General features: G+C 52.0%; 1 protein-coding gene across 1 annotated transcript in view; it reads right to left on the reverse strand.

Annotated features, from left to right (window-relative positions):
- HYDIN (HYDIN axonemal central pair apparatus protein) overlaps window positions 1-23895 on the reverse strand; it is a gene marked incomplete at both ends in the record, with an annotated part of 135442 nt that overhangs the window by 45381 nt on the left and 66166 nt on the right. The window contains 8 exons of the mRNA XM_082005613.1: window positions 161-370; window positions 712-828; window positions 2445-2628; window positions 14240-14553; window positions 15386-15529; window positions 17284-17427; window positions 19168-19417; window positions 21685-21923. Of these exons, the coding sequence (XP_081861739.1) occupies window positions 161-370; window positions 712-828; window positions 2445-2628; window positions 14240-14553; window positions 15386-15529; window positions 17284-17427; window positions 19168-19417; window positions 21685-21923 (1602 nt within the window). The remainder of the gene's footprint in view (window positions 1-160; window positions 371-711; window positions 829-2444; window positions 2629-14239; window positions 14554-15385; window positions 15530-17283; window positions 17428-19167; window positions 19418-21684; window positions 21924-23895) is intronic.

Below are 23895 nucleotides of genomic sequence, written 5' to 3' on the forward strand. Positions count from 1 at the left end.
GAGACAGTGTTAGTTACCTTGAGCAGAAGGAACGGACAACTTCGGAGCGGGGGAATGACAAAGTAGCTGGGAAGGGTACAGAGCCCTAGACCTACGTGGGCAGCAACCTGCTGGGGACAGTTTCGAGACAAGGACCTCTGCCAAGGGAAGTGCCCAGTACCTGCAGCCCCCAGTCAATCTCCGTGATGTCTAGGAGGTAGTTGATGAGCGAAGCCTCCCCACTCAGCACCACCTCGTAGGTCGGGCCTCCCTCCACCTTGCACAGAGCCATGACGCGGGCGACGATGTTTGCGTGGCCAAAGAAAGTGAAGGTGACCCGCTGGCTCTCACCTGGCTGCAGCACACCGTAGAGCGGTAGGATGTCGAAAACCTGGAGGTAGGGGAGGAGAGATCAAGATGTTGAGCGTTGAAACGGATGCAGAAGAAAAGCCATGGCTTGAAGCAAAGGACAGACATGGCTGGAGGGGCCTCTTCCTCAAACACAAGGCAGTATCATCCTAACCTCATCCTGCAGGAATAATGCCCTCCGCTGCCGCACAGGTTAACGTCCTTGGTCAACCCTATGACATGTCTCGCACGGCCTTTCCAATGACCAGTTGCGTCAGCAGTGCTGCGCGATGAGCTCGGAGGGGTGTGAGGCCACCCTGTGAGCAGCATCGAGGGCCACCAGTGGGACTGGGGGCTACATAAGCAAGTCAGATTCCCACTTACCTCCTCCACTCCCAAGGCAAGGGGCTCTGTCTCCACGAACGGCATCAATTCCTCGATCTCCACCAGACTCTGAGTCTCCGCAGCACCTCCCAGCTCCGCAGCAGTGGATGGTAGCAGCTGGAAAACAAGCACCGTGGGCTGCAGTAAGCAGCTGGCTGGTCTGGGTGAGACCTCTCTGCTGCAGGCTCCACCACCTCATCCAGCCAGGAGCAGCTGAAACCGGACCTGGGTGCAAGATCAAGTAAGGGTATGTCCATGGGGTCAGTGACATGTGGGCCCAAGCCCACCCAGAGATGAGATGTGGGCTCCGTCTGCAGCTCCTACACACAAGCTTGCACGAGGAAGCTGGGTGCACCCAGCACTTAGTCCTGGCAGAGCCCTCAAGGGCATTTTGCACCTTCATCCCAACCTGGCTTCGCTCACTCCTGCCCAAGGAACATGCTGAGAATCCCATGCCTGGACAGGTTAGATCCTCCATGCCAAAAACAGCAACACAGCCGTGAGTGAGAAGTATCAAAAACAGGAAAATAAGGACTTGGAAAGCGCTTGGCACTTTCAGATGGTGGTTAGGCTTCACCTCATGCACTCATCAGGGCTGGACAGCTGAGGATCTCTGGCGGGGTGTCCTTCTCCAACGGCACCTTCCTGAAGACGACACCCGAGATGTTTTTCTGTCTTGCAGCAGCCAAGAGCTGGTATTGCACCTCAAAGGGGCCGTCTTTCAAAAAGAACCTCGACCCTGGGCTTCCGACCCCGATTTGTAAACAAGGGCTTTGTGATTGCTCTTGAGGTTTAAGAATAACTGCTGCTTTGCTAACGTGAAGTGCTTTGTGCTGTGGCCTTGACTGCAGCACAATCTACAAGAGTATTTACAGGACATCCTTAGACCTACTCAGAGGCTACAACTCGCCAAGAGATAAAGCGCCGGGGAGGGGTGCTTTATCACGTTTTTATGCTCTTTCGGTTGCCTCTGCGTTTTCAAACCCAGCAAAGCTTTGCCAAGCGCATATTCCCAAAGATGCTACAGGGTGTTACAACCTTAGAACTGCCGACATTCAGACGTGAGCAGGTGCAACCCCTCTCCTTGAACTTAATGCAGACGCTGGCACTCCCTGAACCTCTCATGCTCTCTTACAGCCTCTTCTATTGCCCCAGGAGCAGCCCCTGTCCCACACAATGCAGAAGAAGATGCCAGCTCCCACCAGTACCGAGGTCAAGCTCCAAAGCAGCGAGGTTCACCAGGAAGGTGAGCAGATCAAAGGCAACATTGCCCGCAAAGCCTTGTTTTAGAAAAGTTGGCTCTGTGGCCGCCACTGCAATACTGGGTCCTGGAGTAAGGCGGAAGGATGAAAATGGGTGGCTTGAGCTGGGGTTGAGAAGGTGGTATGTGGAGATCGGTGCTTGGGACAGCTTGATACAGGAAGGAAACTGGAAGCCTTCACATCACAATGCAGATAAAAGCCTCATTTGATGTTGTAAAAAAAAAAAAAAACCCAACCCACAAAACAAAACCCAAGGAAGCAACACACAAAAATATCCCCAACCCGGCGTAGGTCAGGAGAATCTGAGCCAGCTTTTCTGAGTAAAACTATCCTATTTCTCCCTCTCCAGAAGCCCCATGCCCCACTGCTGAGCCCACGGGGCAGCAAAAAGGGAGGTCGGCACGAGCATGGCTTTGTGGTGGCAAGTTGGCGGGGGGCAACGCAGGCGGTAGGCATAGAAGAAAAATCTACCTTTTCCTCTAGGGAGTCATCTACATCTGCTGGCTCTCGGAGAGGACCCCCCACTGCTCCCAGGGTTTCAGCTGGCTCCTCCGCACCCCCGTCCCTGGAGCTGCTCTCTGCAGACGCCGAGTGCTCCGACCAGGGTCCCTCCTCCGCCGGTTTGATGAAAAATTTAGGTGCTGGAGGGCTGAACCTGGAAAAGAACACAACTTTGGGCAGGGACTCGCAGTGGGAGGGAGGGGAGCCTGCACGAACAGCTCCTCGGCGGGACGCGGCCCCACGGTGGGCACTGGTGGTGTGAGGTCAGTCGTGGGTCTGACCCAGCAGCTCCAAAACTGGGATGGGGCAGGTCAACGCTCAGGGCTGGTGGTGCAGGCAGCTGGTTGCAAAAAGAAATGGAAGAGGACGGATGTGAACAGCTTATGAGGGTATAAAAAGCATGGCAGAAGAGGACAAGAGACGCAAACCGGGCAAAAAAGTGAGGCTGAGACGCAAAAGGGCAGATCCAGACAGCCAGCACAGACCCACCAGTGCCCTCCTAAAAGCACCCACCGCCGTGGACCGTGCCTTCCCCCCCATGAGGGCCAAAGCAAGAAGTTTTGCAGCTCTGCTAGATGTTTATCACAAATATCCCCCCGATAATCACATGCAGCCGTAGGTCAGCACAAGCGCATTCCCAGCTGGGAATTCCGTGCCTTTCTCGATGTGCTCCCAAAGGAGTATTTGCCTTTGGCTTTGTAGCTTATTAGCGAAGGCTGGTTTTCATTTCTGGATTAGAGGTTCCGCTCTTCACAGCTTCCAAGAGATCCCACCTGACTTGTCCTTCCTACAACCACCTGCAAGAAGGAGGCTTGGCTCAGGTGAGCTGCTGGGACCCCACGGGGCACTCCGAGCCAGACCTTGGCACTGTCCGCACAGAAGAACAAACCCGGACCGAGGGGACAAAGGCGTTCGCGTGCCCCTGCCCATCTCCAGTCCCACATGTGCGACCTTCACTCCCCTCAGCCGGGGCACCTTACTACAAACCTCCAGGGCCAGGAGCACCTCAAAGGCCCCCAGCTAGGGACCAGTCCATGCATAGCTCTGGCTGTCGACCACAGCAGTCACCCCAAAACTGCCAGCTACGATCCATCCTAGTGAGGAGACGAAAGCGCGGCTCTTAGAGCCGCTTCCGATAAATGCCACGGGTTAATAACAACTCCCGAGGAGAGGTAAGCCCCCAAGAGGGGAAAAATCCATGATCGTTTGTTAAATTACCTTTAGTTTTATAGAATGGTTTGAGGCAACTTCACAGGACCGCGGTGCCTAGACAAGACCACTAATATTTTTCACTCTAAAGTAGAAGCCCTTTGGGACCCGGTGCTGGGAGATGATGCCGTTAGCGCGCAAAGCGACGCGCAAAGCACAACGAGGGATTTTTCCAGTGGGGGAAAATAAAACTGAATAACAAGAAGCGTAACGTGAAAAGGGAGGGAGCGAGGAACCCAAGGTGTCAATGGAAAGCTGAGCCCCAAGACCAGAAGTGCTCCTGGCACTGAAGAAAAGGGGGTTGTCTCGGAAGAGGAGAAGGAAGGGGAAGATAACAAGACGTTCAGCATCAGCGCAGGCTTCAGGCAGCTCTTTCTCTGATGTGAACTGGGACTTTCTGGGCGTCCCCCAGCACCGTCAGGCCAAGGCTGTGAATGCAGGGAGGAAGGCAAAGAGCAGAAAGTCGTTCCTCCACCTGCAGAGAGGACCCATCCCAAACCCAAGGGGCTAAAGGGCTGCGCAAGTACCTCCACCAGCACCGTGGAGCTGCGACACGGAGCCTGCGGACATAAGCAGGTCAGCCAGGAGATGGAGGGGCTGAAAGCAAGGTGTGAACCCCTCTGGGTCCACCTCACCCAACCCGGCCACCCCTCAGATGAGACAAAACGCACCCAGGAATTAACAGTAGGGATTTACTGGGAGCACGGGCAGACTGACATCAAGGAGAGATGAGTCCTTCCTCCTCGGGCCAGGACAACCTTGTGCCACTCACCATCCCCAACCTTTGAGACATTAGGAAAGAAAAAAATAATCTCAGCCTATCTCCTGAGCCTGCTTTGCACAGCTTCCCACGCCCGCCTCCCAAAATAGAAGAGCTAGAAATCACACCACTTCTGCAAACTACGTGTGAAGATTCACGCCCGATGACGTGACCCTGCCGGCTCCGGCTGGGCGAGAGCCACCAACGTCAGGACAGTCGCCCCAAACCTCGAATGGGAATGCCCGCGGTCCCTGCCAGCACCAAGACGCGTGCCACAATCTGTCACCCCTTCACATTAAATGCGAGAGTCTTAACAGGGCTGAGACCGCGTCCCTCGTGCGTGGTACCCGCACGCATCCTTGCCCAGGGCTACCGCTGGTGCACCCATGAGGCACAGTGTGAAAACGAGCCTCCCAAAGGAGGTTCTCACCAGAGACCGCATGCCCATGAGGCATCTAAACAGGCTTACAGGCCCCTGTGGTGCACTTCTATTTCTCCTTCAGGCCACCAGATGCATATTAAAAAGGCACTTGGGAACAAGCCATGGCCAGCTCAAGGCTGTTTGCAACTGAAAACAGAATAATATCGTACAGGAGTAAACTGAAAACCTTCCCAGTGCACCATGTGGGAACACTGGGCTTGAGCTGGGCCACCTGGCCGGCAGCACAGGAAGGTGGTGGTGATGGTTTGCCCTCCTCAACAGCAAATCTTAAACTGCATTTCATCCAAATGGCCCTGATGACTCTTTCTTTGCGAGGATAAATTCCTCTGCTGAGCTAAGGTTTGTGTATTTACTGAATTTACTGAACCACTCGTCTTCACCGCCAGGCAGTGAAGAGGAGCAACATGACTGAAGAGAGATCCAACACCTCCAACTTCTGCTGTGCACGTGCTGGAAACGATTCAGCTTGATTCGACGTTCATCTGAATGCAGCGAGCGGTCCTGGGGATGTCCCACTGTGACCAAGTAATAATTAACTCGCAGTTAACATGCGGTTTTAACATCCACTTACTTGAGTCAAAAAACGTTACTTTTGAGAGACAAGGGAGAATTTTAATTTCCTTTTTTTAACATAGAAATTGTGGAATGGATGCAGGGACGCTACTACTGAAAAGTGAAGTGTCCCACATCCCTGGGGCAGCAACCAAAGCTCTCCAGCACCTCTGAGCAGGAGTCACAGGCTTTGATTTTTAGATGCACCAAGTCCTGGGTTCCACAGACCTCAACCGTGCCACCACTTTTGACGAGAAGAGTCAAAGGAGGGTCTGAGGCCCCTCAAGCTCCTTCCGATGTAGCTTGTGCCTCTCGCAGAGGATTTCCACAGGCTGTGGCTGGTACCATTTTACACAGTGCAAGCGCTAAAGCTCCTCAGCTGCCTTGGTCCAACTTAAGCTGGATCAGGGCCAGCCACTGCTGGTGCGGCGCATCTTCGTGGAGGTCACCCTTGGGCAGCAGTACTCGCCTCCCTCAACAAGTTATAGCCCTGGAAGAAGCCTCCACTGACTTGACTGGAGTTATTCTGACTCGCCCTGATTTTACAGACAGCAAAACATTACCCATTAAGTCCTCTCCTTCCTCATGCTTTGCACATCAGCCAGGTGATTTATAAGCATCAGGTGAGGCAGTAGGAAGCTCCTGATTCCCTATCAGACAACAGCACTTCTCAATCAGGCTCTGGCCAAAGGTCCCTCAGAGCAAATTAGTGGCTCTAACGAGAAACACAATTTGTAGTCTTTGTTCAAAATTAAACAAGCCCCAACAGCTGTAATTTGGAGGTGCTATTTAAAATAATCAGCATCAATTACAACCTTAACAGCTATTTCAAAAAATGAGTTCTGCAAACAGACAACTGCCTTGACTCCCATGGCTGGTAGCAAAGGAGGAGAGATGTGCTCCAGCCATCTCTGTAGCAGGGACCTGGATGTTCACCCTTTGAAGATTCACCATTTCGGGACACGGGTTAGTGGGCATGGTGGTGTTGGGTTGACGGTTGAACTTGATGATCTTAAAGGTCTTCTCCAACCTTTATGTTTCTAGGATTCTAAGATGTCTTCATGGGGGCAAGCCTAAGAGCTTGACAAGCCATGAAGGGTATGGCTGCAAGGGTTAAAAATATTAGGAAGCAGTGGGGAGCCAAAGAACTGGTTGAGCACAACCAGCTGAGAGCAGCAGGCTGGCTCTGGGTGCATTAGACAGGCAAGCAGAAGGCTCCCAGCCATGGGAAGAGATTTTCTTGGTCTCTCTGCTCCCCAGGGCAAAGGCTGCAGGAGATCGAAGCTGGATCTCAACAGGTTTGTGAAAGGGATGGCCAGGACGCAGCCTGAGACGGCAGGGAGCAGACGAAGGGGCTTGGCCAGCCAGCTTCACCCTACAAGAAGCCAAAGAGCAGCTCAAGCCCGAGCTGAGGCATCCTGGGGGTCAAGGACCAGCACGTACCCAGGCTCTTCCCAGGCACCGCTGTGTTCCTGGTGCCTCGCTGCACCCCACGGCAGTGCACAAAGAGCTCGCAACCCCTGGCCAAGCAACCTCCCGAGCACAGTGGCTTGCAGCTGCACCGCAGGGAAACCAAACCAGGAAGACAAGCTCATGGCATGGCTGCCGGCCTCTCTGCCCGCCAGCCAGCGTCGCTGGGCCTCCCCGCTGCCAGGAGCGGAGCGGGATGAAATGACGGAGCGTGTCCTGAAGTCCTCACCTAGAAGGAAACGTCCCTGCTCGTCTCAACCACTTCTGCTGAACCCCAGAAGGTGTCTCCACCGGCCCGCGATGATGCGGGCTGCCTGGCACCTCCCGGCCAGGCTACGGTGTCACAGCCCATCGAGCCCTCCCAGCAGGACTCTGCAACACGTCACCACGGGGAAAGGCAGAGGAAGGCAAAGCAGCAACGATAACTAACACAGAACAAAAAAAAAAACCAAACAAAAAAATCTTTGGTTTAATACACTTCCTAGGGTGACATCCCAAAATAAATCAGAGATGCGCTGAAGCTCCGCTGCGCCGAGTACGCTGGCATCGCCATCCAGCCCCTGCCTACGAAGAGCAGGGCTCCTCACACCAGCAGAAGCGACAGATTTAAGGCTGTGCATGGCTTTTACCCGGTCTAAAAGGCTAGTTAACATCTTATTAAAGTCCTTATTAAAGGTCACTCATCTAGTACAACATAATTACCCCCTGCATTACCGAGAGCGAGGCAGGCGCACTCCCGGGAACATCCTCACAGTCCACGGGCCCCGTTTTGCTCCTGGGGACGGGGCGAGGGGTGACCAGACAGAATTGGTCCAGGCGGCACCGGGGGCAGCTGAGGGCAAGCGTGGGGTGACAGAGGCAAGCGAGAGGTTACCACCGAAGAGGAAGCGAGCAAAGCAGGCGCACGGCTGGAGAGGTCTCCTGCGGAGGAGGAAGATGACTCTCCTAAGGACAGAGCGGCCGAAAAGGCGGCATGGAGTTCAGCGCTCTTGAAAAGGCACGGCATGCCAGCCGGCCCAGAGGGACCCGTGGGGGGCCTGACCCCCCTCCCCGGCACCCCTGCCTCCCTCTGCTACGTGCAGCGGAGGGTGAGGAATAAATAAATCCTTCTCGCACCATCCCACAGCACTAACTCTGGGGTGGAGACCTCACTGGGCTGCCCTGCTCTTCGCAGAGCCCCGTAACTCTCCCTGCGTGCTGAAGTCCTCTCTAACTGCTGTGCTGCGGAGAGCTGAAGGTTTCCCTTCTCTTTGCCCCTGGCTGCCTCCCTCTCCGAGTCAGGAGGCGCAGATTTGTGGTGATACATCCTCAACATCCCGAAGTCCTCCTCTGGGCTGTCTGAACACAGGGCCCATACTCTCTTAACCCAATTACTACTTGGGTTTTGAGTGGGCAAAGACAATCCACCCGCTTCTGCGAGTGGCACGGCCATTGCTCAGAGTTCAAGGATCTTGTGTGGACAACTGTCTTCTGATTTAGTTTTAGGTAGTCCTGTGAGGAGCTGGGAGCTGGACGCGATGATCCTTACGGGTCCCTTCTAACTTGAGATATTCTACGATTCTATGAATCGATGCTCCTGCACAACTACAAAGGCAGTAGCAACGGCAGCTCTGCACTCCGTGGCTGTTTTCAGGGATGAAGACATGGGTCAGCTGGATGAGAGGATTTTTTTTTTTCACCTGGGTCATTTAACAGCGTCTATTGCAGCACAGAGTGGCTCCTCACTGATGGCACATGGAGCCGGTGGCTGTGGCCAAAGAAACCATTGGCAAAGAAACCATCGGGGGACCAAGATACTGTGTGAAACCCACCCAAAAGCCATGCTGCCCATCCACCATCCCAACGTCAACCTCTCGAGGGAAAGACCAGCCATACAGAAGGACGAGCACCTGTTTCACTGCCTTGCGAGAGTCTGGCCTCACCCAAGACAGAACCCTCATCCTCCAGAAGGGTTTTTGCTGCAAATCCCTGTCTTGGCAGCAGCCAGCTCCAGGCTGAAGATGGAGCTGGCAGGGAGCTGAGCTCTCCGCCACCTCTGCGCTAGGAAGGGCCTTGGATTAGAAGGACTTGGCACAAAAAACCCCCAGTGTAGATTTGTACCTCAAGCTTATGAAGACTTGGTACCTGGATTCAAACTTTGCTTGAGCCCCTTCCTCCCAAGTTTGAAGATTTCTCAGCGACCTTGTGAAGACAGGTCCAAGACAGGGATGCACCAGGAAGGAGCACTGTCCTAGAAGCAGCACTCCGGGGCAGAGGGATGCCAGTGGGTTCAGGTGGATTTTCCCTTAAGCTGTTTGATGCACAGCCTGAAGGATGTAGGGAAAGTGTCACGGGTAAGAAACAGCTGGAGAAATTAAGAGAAACAAGGTCTGGAAAGTTATGTCACCTTACTCATCATTGCCACACGCAATGGCAGCAGGTCAGCAGATAAATAGGAGTAAAGAGCCTATCCTGCCACCAAAATTTTATCTGACAGCTTCCCTACTCAGTGCTCTGCCAGCGAGATGAAGTGGAAGTGACAGCAGTGGCTCCCGGACTGATGCTTTCACTCTGCCTCAGCCAGGCTACGACCACAAGCCGCTCCCACAGCCAAAAAAAAAAAAAAATATATATATAAAAATCAATGTTTTGTTTCATAAACAGTAAAGCTCTGCAGAGATGGACCTTAAGCGGCAGCCCAGAGGGGATTAAAGCACGAGCTACCCCAGCAGCACAGGCGTAACAGCGTTTGTAGGGAGAGGGACGCTGTCTGCAGCGCAAACGTACCTTGGGTCCCCACTGTGTGCCTTGGGTAACGGAGATGTTCAAGCAGCAAAGGGAGGAGTTGGCTGCTCCCCAGGTTTGCTAGCTGAACCTCGCTGGCAGAGCAAGAAGTCACCTTCCAGCCAGCATTTGCTGACCGGCTACGGAACCAGCAGGCAAGCCCCACCCAACCGCAGCCCACTCAGGGCATGGATGACACATGGACATCTCACACGTTTTGTCCCGATGGCACAGGACAACGCCAGGGAGACAGGCAGCCGCCTGTCAGCTCCTTGGGTGGTACGTGCAGGGCTTTTCACCCAAGCAATGCCTTCTCCTTCGCCTCTCCCGCCCTCGATCTGCTCCTGGGATCCCTCAATCCAGCCCTGGGGCTGCTCCCCAGCCGCCCGAGGCAAATGAAAGCTCTTGGGGTCTGTCACCCTTGCGCAAAGGATGGGGCTGAGCCTCTGAAAACCCAAGTGTAATAGCTAAAGCGATTCCCAGGTGGCCGTTCCATGGTCCAGCCTCCCTTGTGGTGGCCCGGGTAAAAGTCCTGCAGATGGTCAACAGCATAACCATGGCTCAGAAGCCCACAAAGACAGCCCAGCAGAAGCTGTCCCAAAACCTGCAGCTTCCCAGGGAAAAAGCAGCGTTGTGCTGGAAGGCACAGAGGCGGAGGGTGCGTGGTGAGGGGGACCGTGCTGGAGGTAGAAACGCTTATAGACACACTGCGAATGGGAAGTCATCACCCCGCAACCTTCATCCTGATGAAGCAACACCATGCCAACACCTAGTATCCAGGTTTACGTCTGTAATATAGACTCGGTAACAACGTATGTTCACTTACTCCTGGCTCCAAACCCCTCCTTGGCACTCACTGTATTTACTTTTCGTCTTTTCTGGAGGGAACAGCTTGCAAATATCCCCGAGTCCCCTTTTGCTTCGGCTCCCCAGGGTCTCCGTCCACGGGTACGGAGCCTCCCCGCAAGCCGTGCGTGACGGCCAGATTGCCACCCCAGAAGCGAAGCCCACCCGACGCCCGGCCCTTGCTCCAAGAGACTTCATCTCCGAAAAATAAGAGGCCAATTTCTCCATTACACCAATCAATCCGCTTCTCTGCTTCTGCCAAGCCACTCGCAGCTGAAGGAGACACTCAGCAGCACATTTCTATCACGACTCAGCCCCTCTTTAAGTTACTCACAGGATTTAAGCCAGAAAAGTAGCACCCGTGGGGCTACCAAAGCCCAAAAACGCTCCCAAAGAGCTGATAGCACTCAGGGCGTGGGAAGGGGGTATGCTCTGCTGTCACTCATCCGAGACAGCCTGGCATCAGGGGCACGGTGGATGTATATTTGATGTATATTTGATGTACCTTCTTGCTGCTCACGTTGCTACCTCTCCCCTCCGGTGGCTGACAGAGCGCTGCTGTCAGATTTTTGCCTCATGCTCTTTTTCACTGTCTGCATTTTCCATTTCTTCCTTGTTGTGAAAACAACAAAGCAAAAACCCCATCAGATATAACACAGAATTGGGGTTTAAGGGGGGTTTTTGGGGGTTTTTTTGCCAGTAACAAGGCTGGGATCTGGCTCGCAGGGTCCCTGCGGTGCAGCTGCCAGGGGACACAGAGAGAGGGCAGAGGCACAAGAAATTATGAATGCTATAGGAAGACCCACTTGGAAAGAGAAAGGCTCCTTGTTTGTTCAAAACAAACTGGCAGAGAAAAATCCTGGATGAAAAAAAAAAGAAGTAATTTTCTACACATTTAGCTCAACAAACCCTTTCCCCAAAGACTCTACTGGCAATTCATTCTGCTGGATTTGTAGCCAAGAAGTTCCAACCCTCCAGAGACGTCGGATCAACACACGGAGGGGGTTTGACATGTGCCACGGAGGTGCAGAGCTCCCTGCTGATCCATCCTGGCACACGGACCGCTCCGCATGTGTTAGCCCTAGCCCAGGGAGGCAACACGACTCACATGAAGGGGACAAAGAGGTGATGCACGAACAGCAACGCTTAAAGTAAATGACAAGGCACTGACCCTTAATAAAGGATGAAAACTCTAAAGAACAGCCAAGCTTGGGGACGAGCCTTTGGCTTAGAAAGGAGGACAAACCAATCCTCACGGAATAAACCCTTTAGGTATGAAACATGACAAAATCTTTGAATTTGAATCCGTATCTACCATCTCCTGCTGGGTGACTCTGGAGAACCATTCCAACGCCATGGAAAACATCTTGGTGCAAAGGCTTAACTCAGCTTGGAGCTACCAAAGGTCCAAGGGGTGAGGAGAGACTACTTTCAGTCTGCCTCTAACCACACGGGTCTAGAAGAGGAGTAACCACAAAAGATTGATGGCTCAGCAGTGTCAGAGAAGGGGCATGGGTTGGCTTGAGTGGGGCACGTCCAACCACGCAGCAACGGGCAGACTGCGTTGCTTATACGATTGCTCTGCTCAGAGTAGCAGCAGTGACTAACGAGTAAGGAGGAAAAAATGGGTTGAAAAATGGGTTGAACAATTAGAAGGAAAAAAAGATCTAAGCATAGAGAGGCTTGTCCAGGCAAAGAAACAACATTTTTCTCTCCTGGCCAAACTAAATGTGCGATTGATGCTGGGAGCCTCTGATGGTGGGCTCCAACAAGGCTGGCTGGCTGGATGGTTAAATTCTATTGATCTCACCTTCATGAGACCTGATGTTTGATTCCCTCGATGTCAGACTGAGTTAGTTTGATCTGCTAATTTAGAATACCAACACTGCTTAATGTGAACCAGAAATAATATCTGACATGCTGCCCTTCTGCCGGGCTCTTAATGAGCCATTTGAGGTGTTAATAGCTTGGAGACCATCTTCATTTCCAGCTCTGCCACAGAGGATCACATGGTGTCTGCTGAGGGACCCGGAGAGAGTACATTACTTCTTAATTAACATGCAGAGCAGAAAAGGGAGCTGTCGGAACGTCCGCAGCGCTAACGAGCCAGCAAGGGGGCTATGCCAAACCCTTTGGAGCAGAGGCCGCTATCCTGCCAGACGCTCAGGACCCTCAACCGCTACTGACTCAGCGGACTTGGGCGACTTAGCACCCGCTGGAAGAATGAGCGCCTGCAGGTTCGGGTCCAGCAAAGCCAATTCAGGCAGAGACGGGGTAATTAAAAGCTGAAAACTGATTCAGCATTCACATTTCCAAAACCCTAAACTGGTTCTAAAAAAAGGTAAGAGTCAAGATAAACAGGCAACCGGCCAACAAGTGGCCCCAGAGGAAATTAATTCCACACAGGCTTCGCTGTAATGTGCTTGTTTCTCTGTTATTATAAAATGTATGCATTGTTCCATCGTCAAAATTAGATTCTTCCCTTTAGCTTGTAATTAAACCCTAATCCAATTTACCAGGAGATGACAGGGGCCTCCAAAGAGAGCTTACAGCCCTGCTCCTCTTTTCCTGCCCACCTCCCTCCACCTGCTTGTGCAAACCTTCCCCTGCATTTTAGGGTCTGTTCCTGAAGGTGCCGGGCATCAAGAAGGGCCACACTGAAGACTTGTTGGTAAGACCTGGCTACCCCAGCAGCCGGGTCTTCTCTCCCAAGCCCTCCACACAGCCACAGCTAATTTCCAGTTCCCAATAGATGCCCTCCTCTGATCCCAATTCCCTGAACAAAACTGTTTACTGATGATCTCTATTACTTGTAATAGCAGCACTTCAATGCACAACAGTTAACTTTGCTCGGTTTCCTAGAGGCATTATGGAAAAACCATTTGCTACTGTAATTAAAACTGTCCAGACTAGACTGTTGTACTATGCAGAGAGGTCACAGAGGGAAGAACAGCTATAAATGTGTTCATAGATGTCCTCCAGCATGACTGCAAGATGGCTCTTGGGCTTGGAAACCACAGGCCAGCGCTGGATAGCCCTGCTCCCCAGGATGCTCAGGCAAGTGCTCCCACCAGTATCTACAGCTGTACCCGAAGCCACAGCAGAATGTGCCTTTTTGCCGTAAAACGCTAAATAGCTGTTTCATGAATATGACGTGCAGCTTAACAGGTGAAAACTCACGTCAAGGTGGTGCCTGCCTCAGGCCATGACGGTCTGAGAAAGCAGCTTTCCACACCAGCTTCCCTTCCCAGAGGAACCAGTATGGGGGCTACACCAAAGCAGTGGCAAGAGACTGGGACAGCAGCACATCATTCTGGTGGCAGTGCCTGTGTAGGTTCTTCGTATGGAATGATGACAAATAGGGTTGGCAGGGAAGGAAAAGAGGTCGTGTTACGTATCAGCTTGTCCCAGCGCCTAAGTGTGCGTTTGTAGCTCCAGAAATAAAGCAGTTGTCTAGGTTATGGGGCTACGCGGAAAGTGTTGCAGCCCCAGCTTGGCTGGAGAATGTTGTCTCCTTCCCAGCGTCAAGTTGGCGGTGATCACCTACTCCCTGAGCACCTAGCCTTACCACAGGTAGGTGGTAAGGTGCGGGTGTTATTTCCACAAGGGGCAGTTGAAAGCCATTTGTCAGACCCCAGGTCAACAGCCCCCGGTCTTTGCAAAGTACAAACAGGACACCAGGGAGGAGAAGAGCTTCAAGGAGAGGGCAAAGGTGCCACATACCTCATCTGGCTCACATGGCTGCCTGTCAGGAATGACCAGCGGTACTGGACAAGAAGTGGGCTGCAGTTGGTCATCTCGATGGAACGCACATCCTCAGTGTCATTCAAGACGCAGCCGAAGTCCAGGGCCACGGTCTGGATACGGAGATTCGGGAAGTAGACTTCTCCCCGGACGGTGACCTGCTCCTCATGAGGATGCTCAAGAAACCGTATCTTCAGAACCTTCTCTACTACCCGGATACTCAAATCCTCTTCATAAGCAGGGTTAAATCTGACGGAGAGATGAAGTTCCTCCCCTACCTCCAGCTTCACAGGCTGCAAGGAGATGAAGAGTATTAGTCACCGGTGCGATGAAGTCCAAAGGTCTGACAGCACGAAACGTGTAAGCGTTCAGAATGTGACCCCAATGCAGGCTTCTCAGTCCAGCCTTCCTTTTCGTCAGTGTGTGCCTGACGGCAAGCCCCACGCCGCTCTCAGGCTCCCGTCTCTGCGCTCTGCATCAATACAACAGGGGAATAAATACTGTTCTACTGAACCCCAGACCCCCAAAAAGCTACACGCCAAATACACAACCCAACCAGCACTCTGGTGCGCCGGGGCCTTTCGCCTTGACTCCAGAGGAACTCCTTTATCCTCACAGCACAAGTGACACTGCCCTGCAGCCTTACCCTTGCAGGGGCTTGTCGCTGGCATGGCGCAGAAGCCGTGGCCATGCCTACAACATGTGTTTAGCAGAGCCCACGTCCAACACCTTCCACCGACAGCAGGGCAGGTGCCCGGCAGAGGCTGGAGGAGCATCCTCAGCCCTCCTGAAAGCAGGGCTGCCTTTGAAGGGAGCCAGCTGCTCTTGAGGATACCTGCAGATAGCTGCTGGAGACTGCTTCCAAGAGACACCTTTACTACATGGCTTGCCCAGACCTCGTTGCTTGCTCCCTTCTCCTCAGGCCTTACAGCCAGGACATCTATCCCCAATTCAGATGATATTTCTTTTCCTCCAGCAGCTCATTTTGAACCTGATTTTAGTTTGGGTCAGTCTACTGCTGACTCTAAAGAATAAACTTCTCTACTAGAGGACCTCCAAACAGAAACGTACCACCACACTCCTCCCCTTCAAACCCCACCTGCAGGAAGGTCCACGGCTGCTCACCTGAACATCTGCAGAGAGGGGCTGTCGGTCCGTGTCGCAGATTAAGAAGGGTTGCTCTAAGGCCAGGACAATGCTGAGTGGCAGGGAGGAGATGTTCTTTAAAGAAAAAGGCTGGTACTGAAGAGTTAGGACATCACTGGGTTGCTACAGAAACAGGAGACAGAAAAACCCAAACACCTGAAGTGGCCAGGGACCTCCTTCCCTTTCTGATGCATTTCACATTTTTCAACCCCAAAAGTGCTCTATTTGCAAGCATTCTACATCACTATTCACTATTTTTATTAGCTTCTACCCTTCTAGAAGGCTTTTCTCAAAGTAGATTGGATGCTTTTCACGTTCAGAAGCCACAGCATCCTCTGGGGGACGGGGGGAAGAGTCGTCTCACGTACAGATGAGGGAATAGGACCCTGAGAGGCGGCAGAGGCTTGAACAAGGTCAAACCAGAAAGCGAACCCAGACCGTTTGTCTCCAGCTTTGTACCCTCTCTTGGGCAGACTGGCACGAGATGTTTTCCACCTACATACAGTAATTTCTTACAACCTTATTGGCTCTAGTAGCCTCATAAAAGCAGCAAGGCTACTCAGAGGAGAAAAGCAAGCAGAATTTAGCCCGTAGCAGAGAGTCTGCAGTAGCCTAAGGTTAACTCTGAACATTTACACCCACGTTCAGCCAGCTAGAAACCTCGACACTTCCTTTGCACCGTGTCTCCTGCCGCCCCTGCTACAGTGACAGGGTGTCTGTAAGCCTCAAAGCTAGGCTCAGCCTAAGCTATTGCTTCCTGTTTAGCCATTGCTCTGGGCTTCCTGCAAGGTTTATATAAGCTAGACAACGTTTGGGAAACTAGTTTGAGGTGTATTGGCATCAAACAGCTGGAGCGTCGGAGCACTCGATAAATTGGAGAGCACTGGCATCAAGCGGACCACAGGCAGACATCAGGGATAGCTGAAAAGCTTCTAATTAGACCTGAACTGCCTGCTCACAGGATTTTGTGCTTCTCTGGAAGCCTGGGAACCAGAGGAGAGACCTAAAACCACAGAAACTAAATAACGAGGTATCTTTGCTTTTTCAGACACCTCACAGGAGATGGAAAGATGATGCAAGAGTCGGGATCTGGAGACTAAAGGGCACCTGCTTTGCGTTGGCATTGTCATCACTGCAGCTGAAGGATGTCTGCAGGTCCTTTGAAGGTGAGCTCAGGGAAATGCAAAGAGCATAGCATCCATACCAGCAGCAGAGAAGGCAGAGATGACAGCTTTTCCTCATCAGCCTGAGGAGTTGACAGCAACCTCTGTTTTTCTCTGCCTCCCTAAAGGATCACTGTTCAGGCTTCCCTGTGCCTTGGAGGATCCTCAAAAACCTCCCTTCACACCGAGTACAGAAACCGGTGTCTCTCTAAAAGCGGCCGTGATCCCCCTCGGCTGGGCAGCTGCTACCGCATTTCTGCTTTGGTGAAGTTAAAAACCAGTCCCACCTCTAAAAACATCCTCGCTTACTTGACAAAGCACCTCAGGAAGGGTGAGGAAGGTGTTTAGCGTCGCTCGGCTGCGGCGAGCGGCTCCCCCAGCCGCAGCCCCAGCATGCAAGGTGGCCGTGCAAAGCCCACGCTCTTCTGGTGGGTCCCACACATCTCACTCCATGCCCTTGGCTCAGCAGTTCAAGTCTGTCTCCACGTCAAGAAGGGCAGAACAGAGCTGGTGAGACTGTCCCCAACCCCAGCGGCACAAAATAGCGATCTTGGTGTTAATGGCAGAAGCTTGGTCCCGCTCAGATCAGTAGCCAAAGCCCCACGGACCCAGAGCAGCTGTTGAACTTTGTCCTCTGAACACAAGCACACACACCCACAGGCTTTCAGTCATCAGCCACACTATTAAATGCCAGGACGCAATCCAGAGACTTACCTTCTCCACACGGAAAGCAATTTCTCTGGAAGACATGTGCAAAACGGGAGCGACGAACTCGCACGTGACGTCCACTTGCATTATCTGTGCTTTCCCTGCCTTGCTCCCCACGACGGCGTGACACAGCAGTCGCTCCGTCACTACCTGCGTTGCAAGGGTCACACGTCACCCAACGGGTGCTAGCAGGGTGACCAAAAAACACGCTGCACTTGCAACCAACCACTGGCGTGAAAGATTTTGATAGCCTTCACAAAAACCACGCCACAGGATCTTGACCATCAACCATCATTCCTAAGCATAATACTTAGAGAAAGCTGTAGGAACTGATAAGAAAAAAACCCCAACTATATTAGGGGAAACAAGTGATAGAAGGGCCAATGCCAGCAAACCCTCCTTTGGAAGCTTAGTGGAAAGGATACACAGGAAAAACCCAAATAGCGAGCCTGCCTTCAGGTAAAGAGGGGATCACTCATTCCTAGGATGTACTTGTGCCCTCCTAGAGCTGGTTTTAAAAGAAACCTCCCCAGGAAAGAGGTGTGTCATGCACTTCACACAAAAACCCTCTGCTTAAGCTGGATGCTCCTGCATTCAAGACTTTTTCCTGGTTTCTCATGGTTTCACTTCCCCAAATTCCTCATACCCTTCCCTCTCATACAACACCACAACCCAGCTCCTCCCTCAGAGCCTACAGCCTTCAAAATCATCCGTGTCGCATGTGCAATGCAAGGATTCAGGCTTCTGACCAACTTGAAGAGTATGAAGTTCTCAAGACCCAAGGAAGGTAGAAAACCCACTCCCAGGGTCTCGGCTTTGACTCTGGGAGCCAGGTAGCCACACCTGTGCTCACAGATGCACTTTCAGCTTTCCAGGCCAGACACCCTCACCAGCGCCCTTGAGCATTTTAGTTCCTTTCTGGTACCTTTTTCTCCTCTTCAGCAACACCTTTGGGCTCAGGACTGCACAGGGACAGCACCATCGCAGTCAACTAGATGAGTAATCAAGTCTTCCTCAAGCTACCACTGAGCAACCCTTTAAAACACCTTTCTAAACAGTAGTATCGGCAAGAGCTTAACGCAGATTTATTCCACATTCACTTAAGCCTCTGTAGCCAGTGGTCCTGGAGCCAGGGGATGCACACCGGGGTTAGCTGGCAGCTTCTCTGCAGAGTTGCTTTTCCCCTGGACTGGAAAGAAGGGGCTGGGGAGAACACCGGGTGACCCTGCTGAAACCTCCCCCTCTGCGCTGCCATCCAAGGGTGCTGCAAGACCTGGCTGCCCTCGGGCCACTGGGGCAAGTTGTTATGGAAATATTGACAAAAGGCAAGCTGTCAATTATAATAATCCCCGGGAACAGTTTCCCATGTGGAGAACGTCACTCCGATCATTAGAGCTGACAGACTGCGTTCGTTTTTCGCCGCCGGGACTTGGTGCTAGACAAGCCCTCTGCCCATGTTTGTCTGCAGAGGAAAAATGATGCCGCTCCCAGACACTCCCTCCCTTCACAGGCGCTTCATTTTACTCGCTGCTTCCCCCAGATATATTACCTTGCATTTTTTAATCCACTTTCTGCCTGCACTCCTACTCTAAGTGCAACTTATTTTCTCTGCCCTTCCTTGCTGCCTCGGCACGCGATGCCTTCTAACCTGCCGTTTGCCCCTGAAGTAGCAATACTTCCTTCAGCCTGTACTTTTTTATCAGCGAGTGGGGTTCACGGTAGCTATGGAAACACAAAAAAGCCTTAGCAACTGATGGTGGCCAGCAAGGAAAGCAACTGGTGCTGCCATGGTAACCGGTGCCATTAACACAGTTTCTTGCAAGCACTCGCTCTTTTTCTCAGGCAAACGTCCAGGGGCTGCAGAAGCAGCCCCAGCGGAGGGGACCTCACCTGGGGAGTGCTGGAGGAGCCTTCCAGAATCATCTCCATAGTCTTGCCTGGCATCAGCTCCATCCTCAGCGGTTGAAGCTTAAACACGGGGCCGGCGGGTTTGGGGCTCTGGGAAGAACCTTTGCCCTTGGTGATGGCAGGGAGACGATCACGCTGGCGAAATGGGGTGAAACCTTCCGTTGTCCAATAGAGCTGATGGGTGCGTCGTCCCTTGTTCGTTATCTTGAAGCGGTAACGGCAGGGATCCAGGCTAGAAGAGAAGCAAAGACGGAAAATGCGATGGGAGCTGCTATTCCCCAGCAGTCACCCATCTTCAGCACCCCAATGGTGTTATCTGACTGCATGCTCAGCAATAAAACCACCTCCGAAAAGGCTGACCTGGCTCAGAGCATCAACAAAAGCCAGACTTTGGTTGCCCCTAAGGTTATCACCATCCAGCAGCTGGTCTGTTTGCGTACAACAAGGAAAAGCTTCATGAAGATCATCTCAGTTGCTGCAGACGGAGCATCACCAGCCTTTGGTGCTTAATACTCGGAGTGTTTTTATCGAGGTGCTTCCTGCGGGTCTCGCTGCATCAGGCGCCAGGCTGGCCTGTCCTGGGTGCAAGAGGATGGAGGAACAGCTTTGCTGCCATTTCACTTCCCCTTGGGAGCCGCTGCTGCCTCAAATGGCTTCCTCAGAAGATGCTACTGGGTGTATAGACTCGCCTGGTGATCTGGACACCGCTTGTCCCACTGGTGGGACCCCTGGCACCCATGTTAAGCCCCTCACCCCCCCATGCCTTCGCGAGCGTCCAACCACCATTGCCCCCAACATATCACCCCTTGCCTGAACCGTGTAGCTGGTTTTGCGTTTTAGGAAGACAAACGCACTTGTGAGAACGTAGGATCAACAGAAGTTTCCCCGCTATGAACGTGGCAGCAAGACTAGGTCTAGCTGCTGAGAGAACAGGGCAACAATGAGAGATGAATAACTAGAGCTAGATATAACCCAAAATGAATATTCAATGGAAATTGATTGCTTCATGTAAAGAAACACTAACTGCAGGCTAGTCTGAAGTAATTATTTTACCCGCTATAAATCTGAGCACGAGCAGGAAATTATTTGTTCCTGGAACAGTTTGGTTTTTTGAAAGGTACAGAATATGTGGCTTACAAAACAGAACAATCTAGTCTTTGAAGCAGACCATTCAAGAATGATGTGTACAAGCTTAATACGAAACGGTTTATCTTGCAGACAGCCACAGATGAAAGTTTGGAGCAGCTCCAGGAAAGCCCAACTCAGAGATGTCACCTGGGTCCCACCTCAGCTTAGATGGTGGCAGCTCTGCGGCCAACAACAATGCCAACAATGCCAAAGAGAGCCTGCAGCGATGACGTGAGAGAGGGGCAGAGGACGATGACAATGACACGAACCACGCTGATGTTGTCCCCCACATTGTGTAGCCAACTTGTAGCTTGTAGCACAGGAAACCCTGCAATGTCCCTGCTTAGGTGGACAGCTTGTGGGTGCACATTTAAACCCCCAAAATCTACTCTAAATTCTTAAAGTAGGATTTATCTGCTCTTTCTACGCCAAAATTTAGGTATCGGAGCACTGTGGGCCCTCTTTGCAGCCAGGGAAAGGAACAGGAGTCTCACAAAGGCTATTTTTCTCATTCCAAAATGTCTCCAACACAAGGCAAACAGCACTTTGAAAAGGCTCATTCTTCTCACGTTTATAAAGGACACGTCTGGTTTCCGACACACGTGTTAGGATGAGCGAATCCCCTCCTCCGAGCGAAGCCCTTTTCAATTAACACCCTCAATTTAACCTGCCCAACCTCAGTGGACTTCTCTGCTCTTCAGAGCTGGTCCTGCAGCCACCCTCACTTGCCCGTGCCTCAGGCTGCCGCTGCGGCGTTGATGGAGACAGCAAGGAAAGCAGGGGGGAGGAAGGAGGAAAGAGCGACGACAGCTAATGAAGAGCAGCCTGGCAGGCGAGCTGGGGAAGATGAGCGAACGGAGGGATGATACAGGGCAAAGAGAAATTCTGCTGCTCCTCCAGGGCTCCCGCACAGAGGGGGAATAAAACAGCACCATTAATTTAGTTGAGGAGTTGCTAACAAGATACCTCCAAGGTTTTCTGCCATTGCGAGATGATGCTCCATAGTGAGTGAAAAAGCAAGCAAAGTTACTGCAGAAGGAAATATGTTTATACTTGTCATGTGGTGTTTTCCAGACGGAGGCTTCCGAGACCTGCTGTTTTCCTCCAAATCTGTTTGATAAAGTCAGGAAATAAATGTATTATAACTAACGGCAATTCAGTGACAATTTAGCAACTGGTTTACATTTTGGTGGCTTTTGAGGGTATCTAACAACTTTCAAATGGCCGTAAAACATTTCCAGAGAAATCCCTGTGGCTTTAGTGAAATGGAGCCAGGACCTCAACTGCTGAAGAACAACTAGCCTGAAGGACTACAGCAAAACTCCTCCTTGCTGAGTCCATGGGAGAAGCGGGAGACGAGAGATACCCTACCTGAAGTGGGGTCCCAAGTTGAGCTGTGGAGCAAAGGGTTTGTCAGTGACAATGGTGGTGCCAATGCCGACAGCCCGGACAGGGATGACGTAGGTCTGGCTGTTCTCTATGAAGACCTTCACCTCGTCCTTGAATTTCTCCATGTCATCCAAGTTCGCTATGACAGTCACAGACACCTCAGCCTCCGGGGGGATCACTCCTTTATTGGGTGCAATCCTCCAGCGTGAGCATTTGCCAGCCTGTAAGACAAGCCAAACAATAACTTAGGATGAAAACCATGGACCCTGGTCTCTTGTGGGGTGCAGGAAAAGGAAGGACTAAAGATACGAGGGTAAAAAACAAAGGCTTAATTTCCCTAAATCTAAGCTATGGTGTCTGGAAACAGCAACTATGCAGGACCTTATACAACCTGTATTTTACCCTCCTTTGACAGACTCACTTCAGTAACCCAGTTTTGCCCAACCCAAGGGATGTTCATCCTCAGGAGAAGGTTATTCCCGCTCCAGCCTCTCCTTTGGGGTGCGTGCCAAGGGAAGCTACTTCCCCTCTCCTGGCTCCCCGACAATGCTGGCCGGGTTTGCATAAAGGCTCCAGGCCAGAGGAAGCCAAGACTACTCAAACCCCACCGCGGCAGCCACACGCCTGGGGGACACTGCTGAGAGCCTGAAGGATAACTCCACAAAACCAGTTGATCAAAACCCCAACACCAAAGTCTTCTTTCCCAAGAGTTAGGCAGCGCTTCTCAACAGCCCCTGAAGGACTGAAGTGCTCGGTTCCCACTCATCATCAGCTGCAGCGAGGTGCCCCAATGCCCTCTGCTTCGGAAAATTGTGCTATAAATGTTTATAGCGGGGCAGTGAAGCAATATGCAGAAAGAAAACTGGAAGACATGTGCCCTGTGGGCATGGCCTGGGCTTCCCAAGCACTCTCTTCCTCTGGTTTCTCATGGACCTCCCTCTACAGATGGGGCAATATGGACCCCAAGCCCCTCTAAAACCACGGGGGAGCAAGTTTGCGGCAGACAAATGCATGCAACGCTCCCTGACCAGCATGAAACGCACGGGGGTGTAGGTGTACGGCTTTGAAGCGTCCATGACGGCGTTAGTGGTAGATGCACCCCAGAGGTCAGTGCTGTGGTTGGGACAACAGGCACTTCTCACTCAGAACACTGCAGTATTTTAAGAGAAAAGGGTTTTAATGAAAAGCAGTGATGAGCTTGGAGGCCTGACATGGTCCAAGTGCTTGATCCAGGTGACAGTAGCTTGAGTTTCCATCCGTCAGGCTGGTGGCACTGAGCTCTAACAGGACACCAGCCAGCCCAAGGGAGAGGAGCATCAGAAAACCAAGCAGCACTTGAAAGTTATGGAAAGCATTTTAAATAATCCCCCAAAACGACCTCTGCTAATGAGGGTAAGACTAGCCAGAGGCCAGGGAAGCAATAACTTGCTGAGCATTCAGGATCGCAGCAGCGCGTGTAGGTGCCCCAGCTACGAGAACTCCTGGAGAGCAGGTCAGGTCTGCATGCCTGCATCCCAGGATGGAGCATGCTTAAAGGCATCAAAATTATTCCAGGTGCTGGCAAAATTAACAAACCCAGTTCCATTGAATTTGTCCTCTAGGGCTGCAAGAGAAAGTCTTAAAAAAAAAAGCAAGGCGAGAGTGGAATGGAGGAAGGTAGTTGGCACAGGGTGAACGCTGGAGCCTGGCTTCTCCATGGGGAGCAGGCTAGGCTTTTTTCACTCCTACATCTTCTACATTCATTACTACCTGCAAGCTACTTTCCACTCTTCTGGTTTGGAACCTCATACTCTTTCAGGGAATATTCTTATATTCCCTTTGAGTTCTGGCTAATTATCAGTTTGTTTTCTGCACTCCTGACACTCCTTGGCTGCAGAGGAGAAGCAGTGCTTCAACCAGGCTGAACGTCAGGGCGTCCAGCTAGACTGGAAGACGGCAAACAAAGCAAAAAAACTAACAGCAGAGTTCTACCTGCTCGCCCAGAGAGACTACAGTCATTGAAACTCCAAAAACCAGCCCCAAGTTCATTTTCATCTCAAAGGCCGGTGATGCACACAACCCCAGGCAGATAGACAAGAGAAGACTGACCTCACTCACCACACAGGATCTCACCGACCCTCTTCTGCTGTTCCTGCAGCCCCTGCACAGCTGATCACAAGCCCCAGAGGCATCCGCTGCACTGCCATCAGCCAA

Source organism: Phaethon aethereus (assembly GCF_964289735.1).
Source record: "Phaethon aethereus genome assembly, chromosome: 13".
Taxonomy (NCBI): Eukaryota; Metazoa; Chordata; class Aves; order Phaethontiformes; family Phaethontidae; genus Phaethon; species Phaethon aethereus.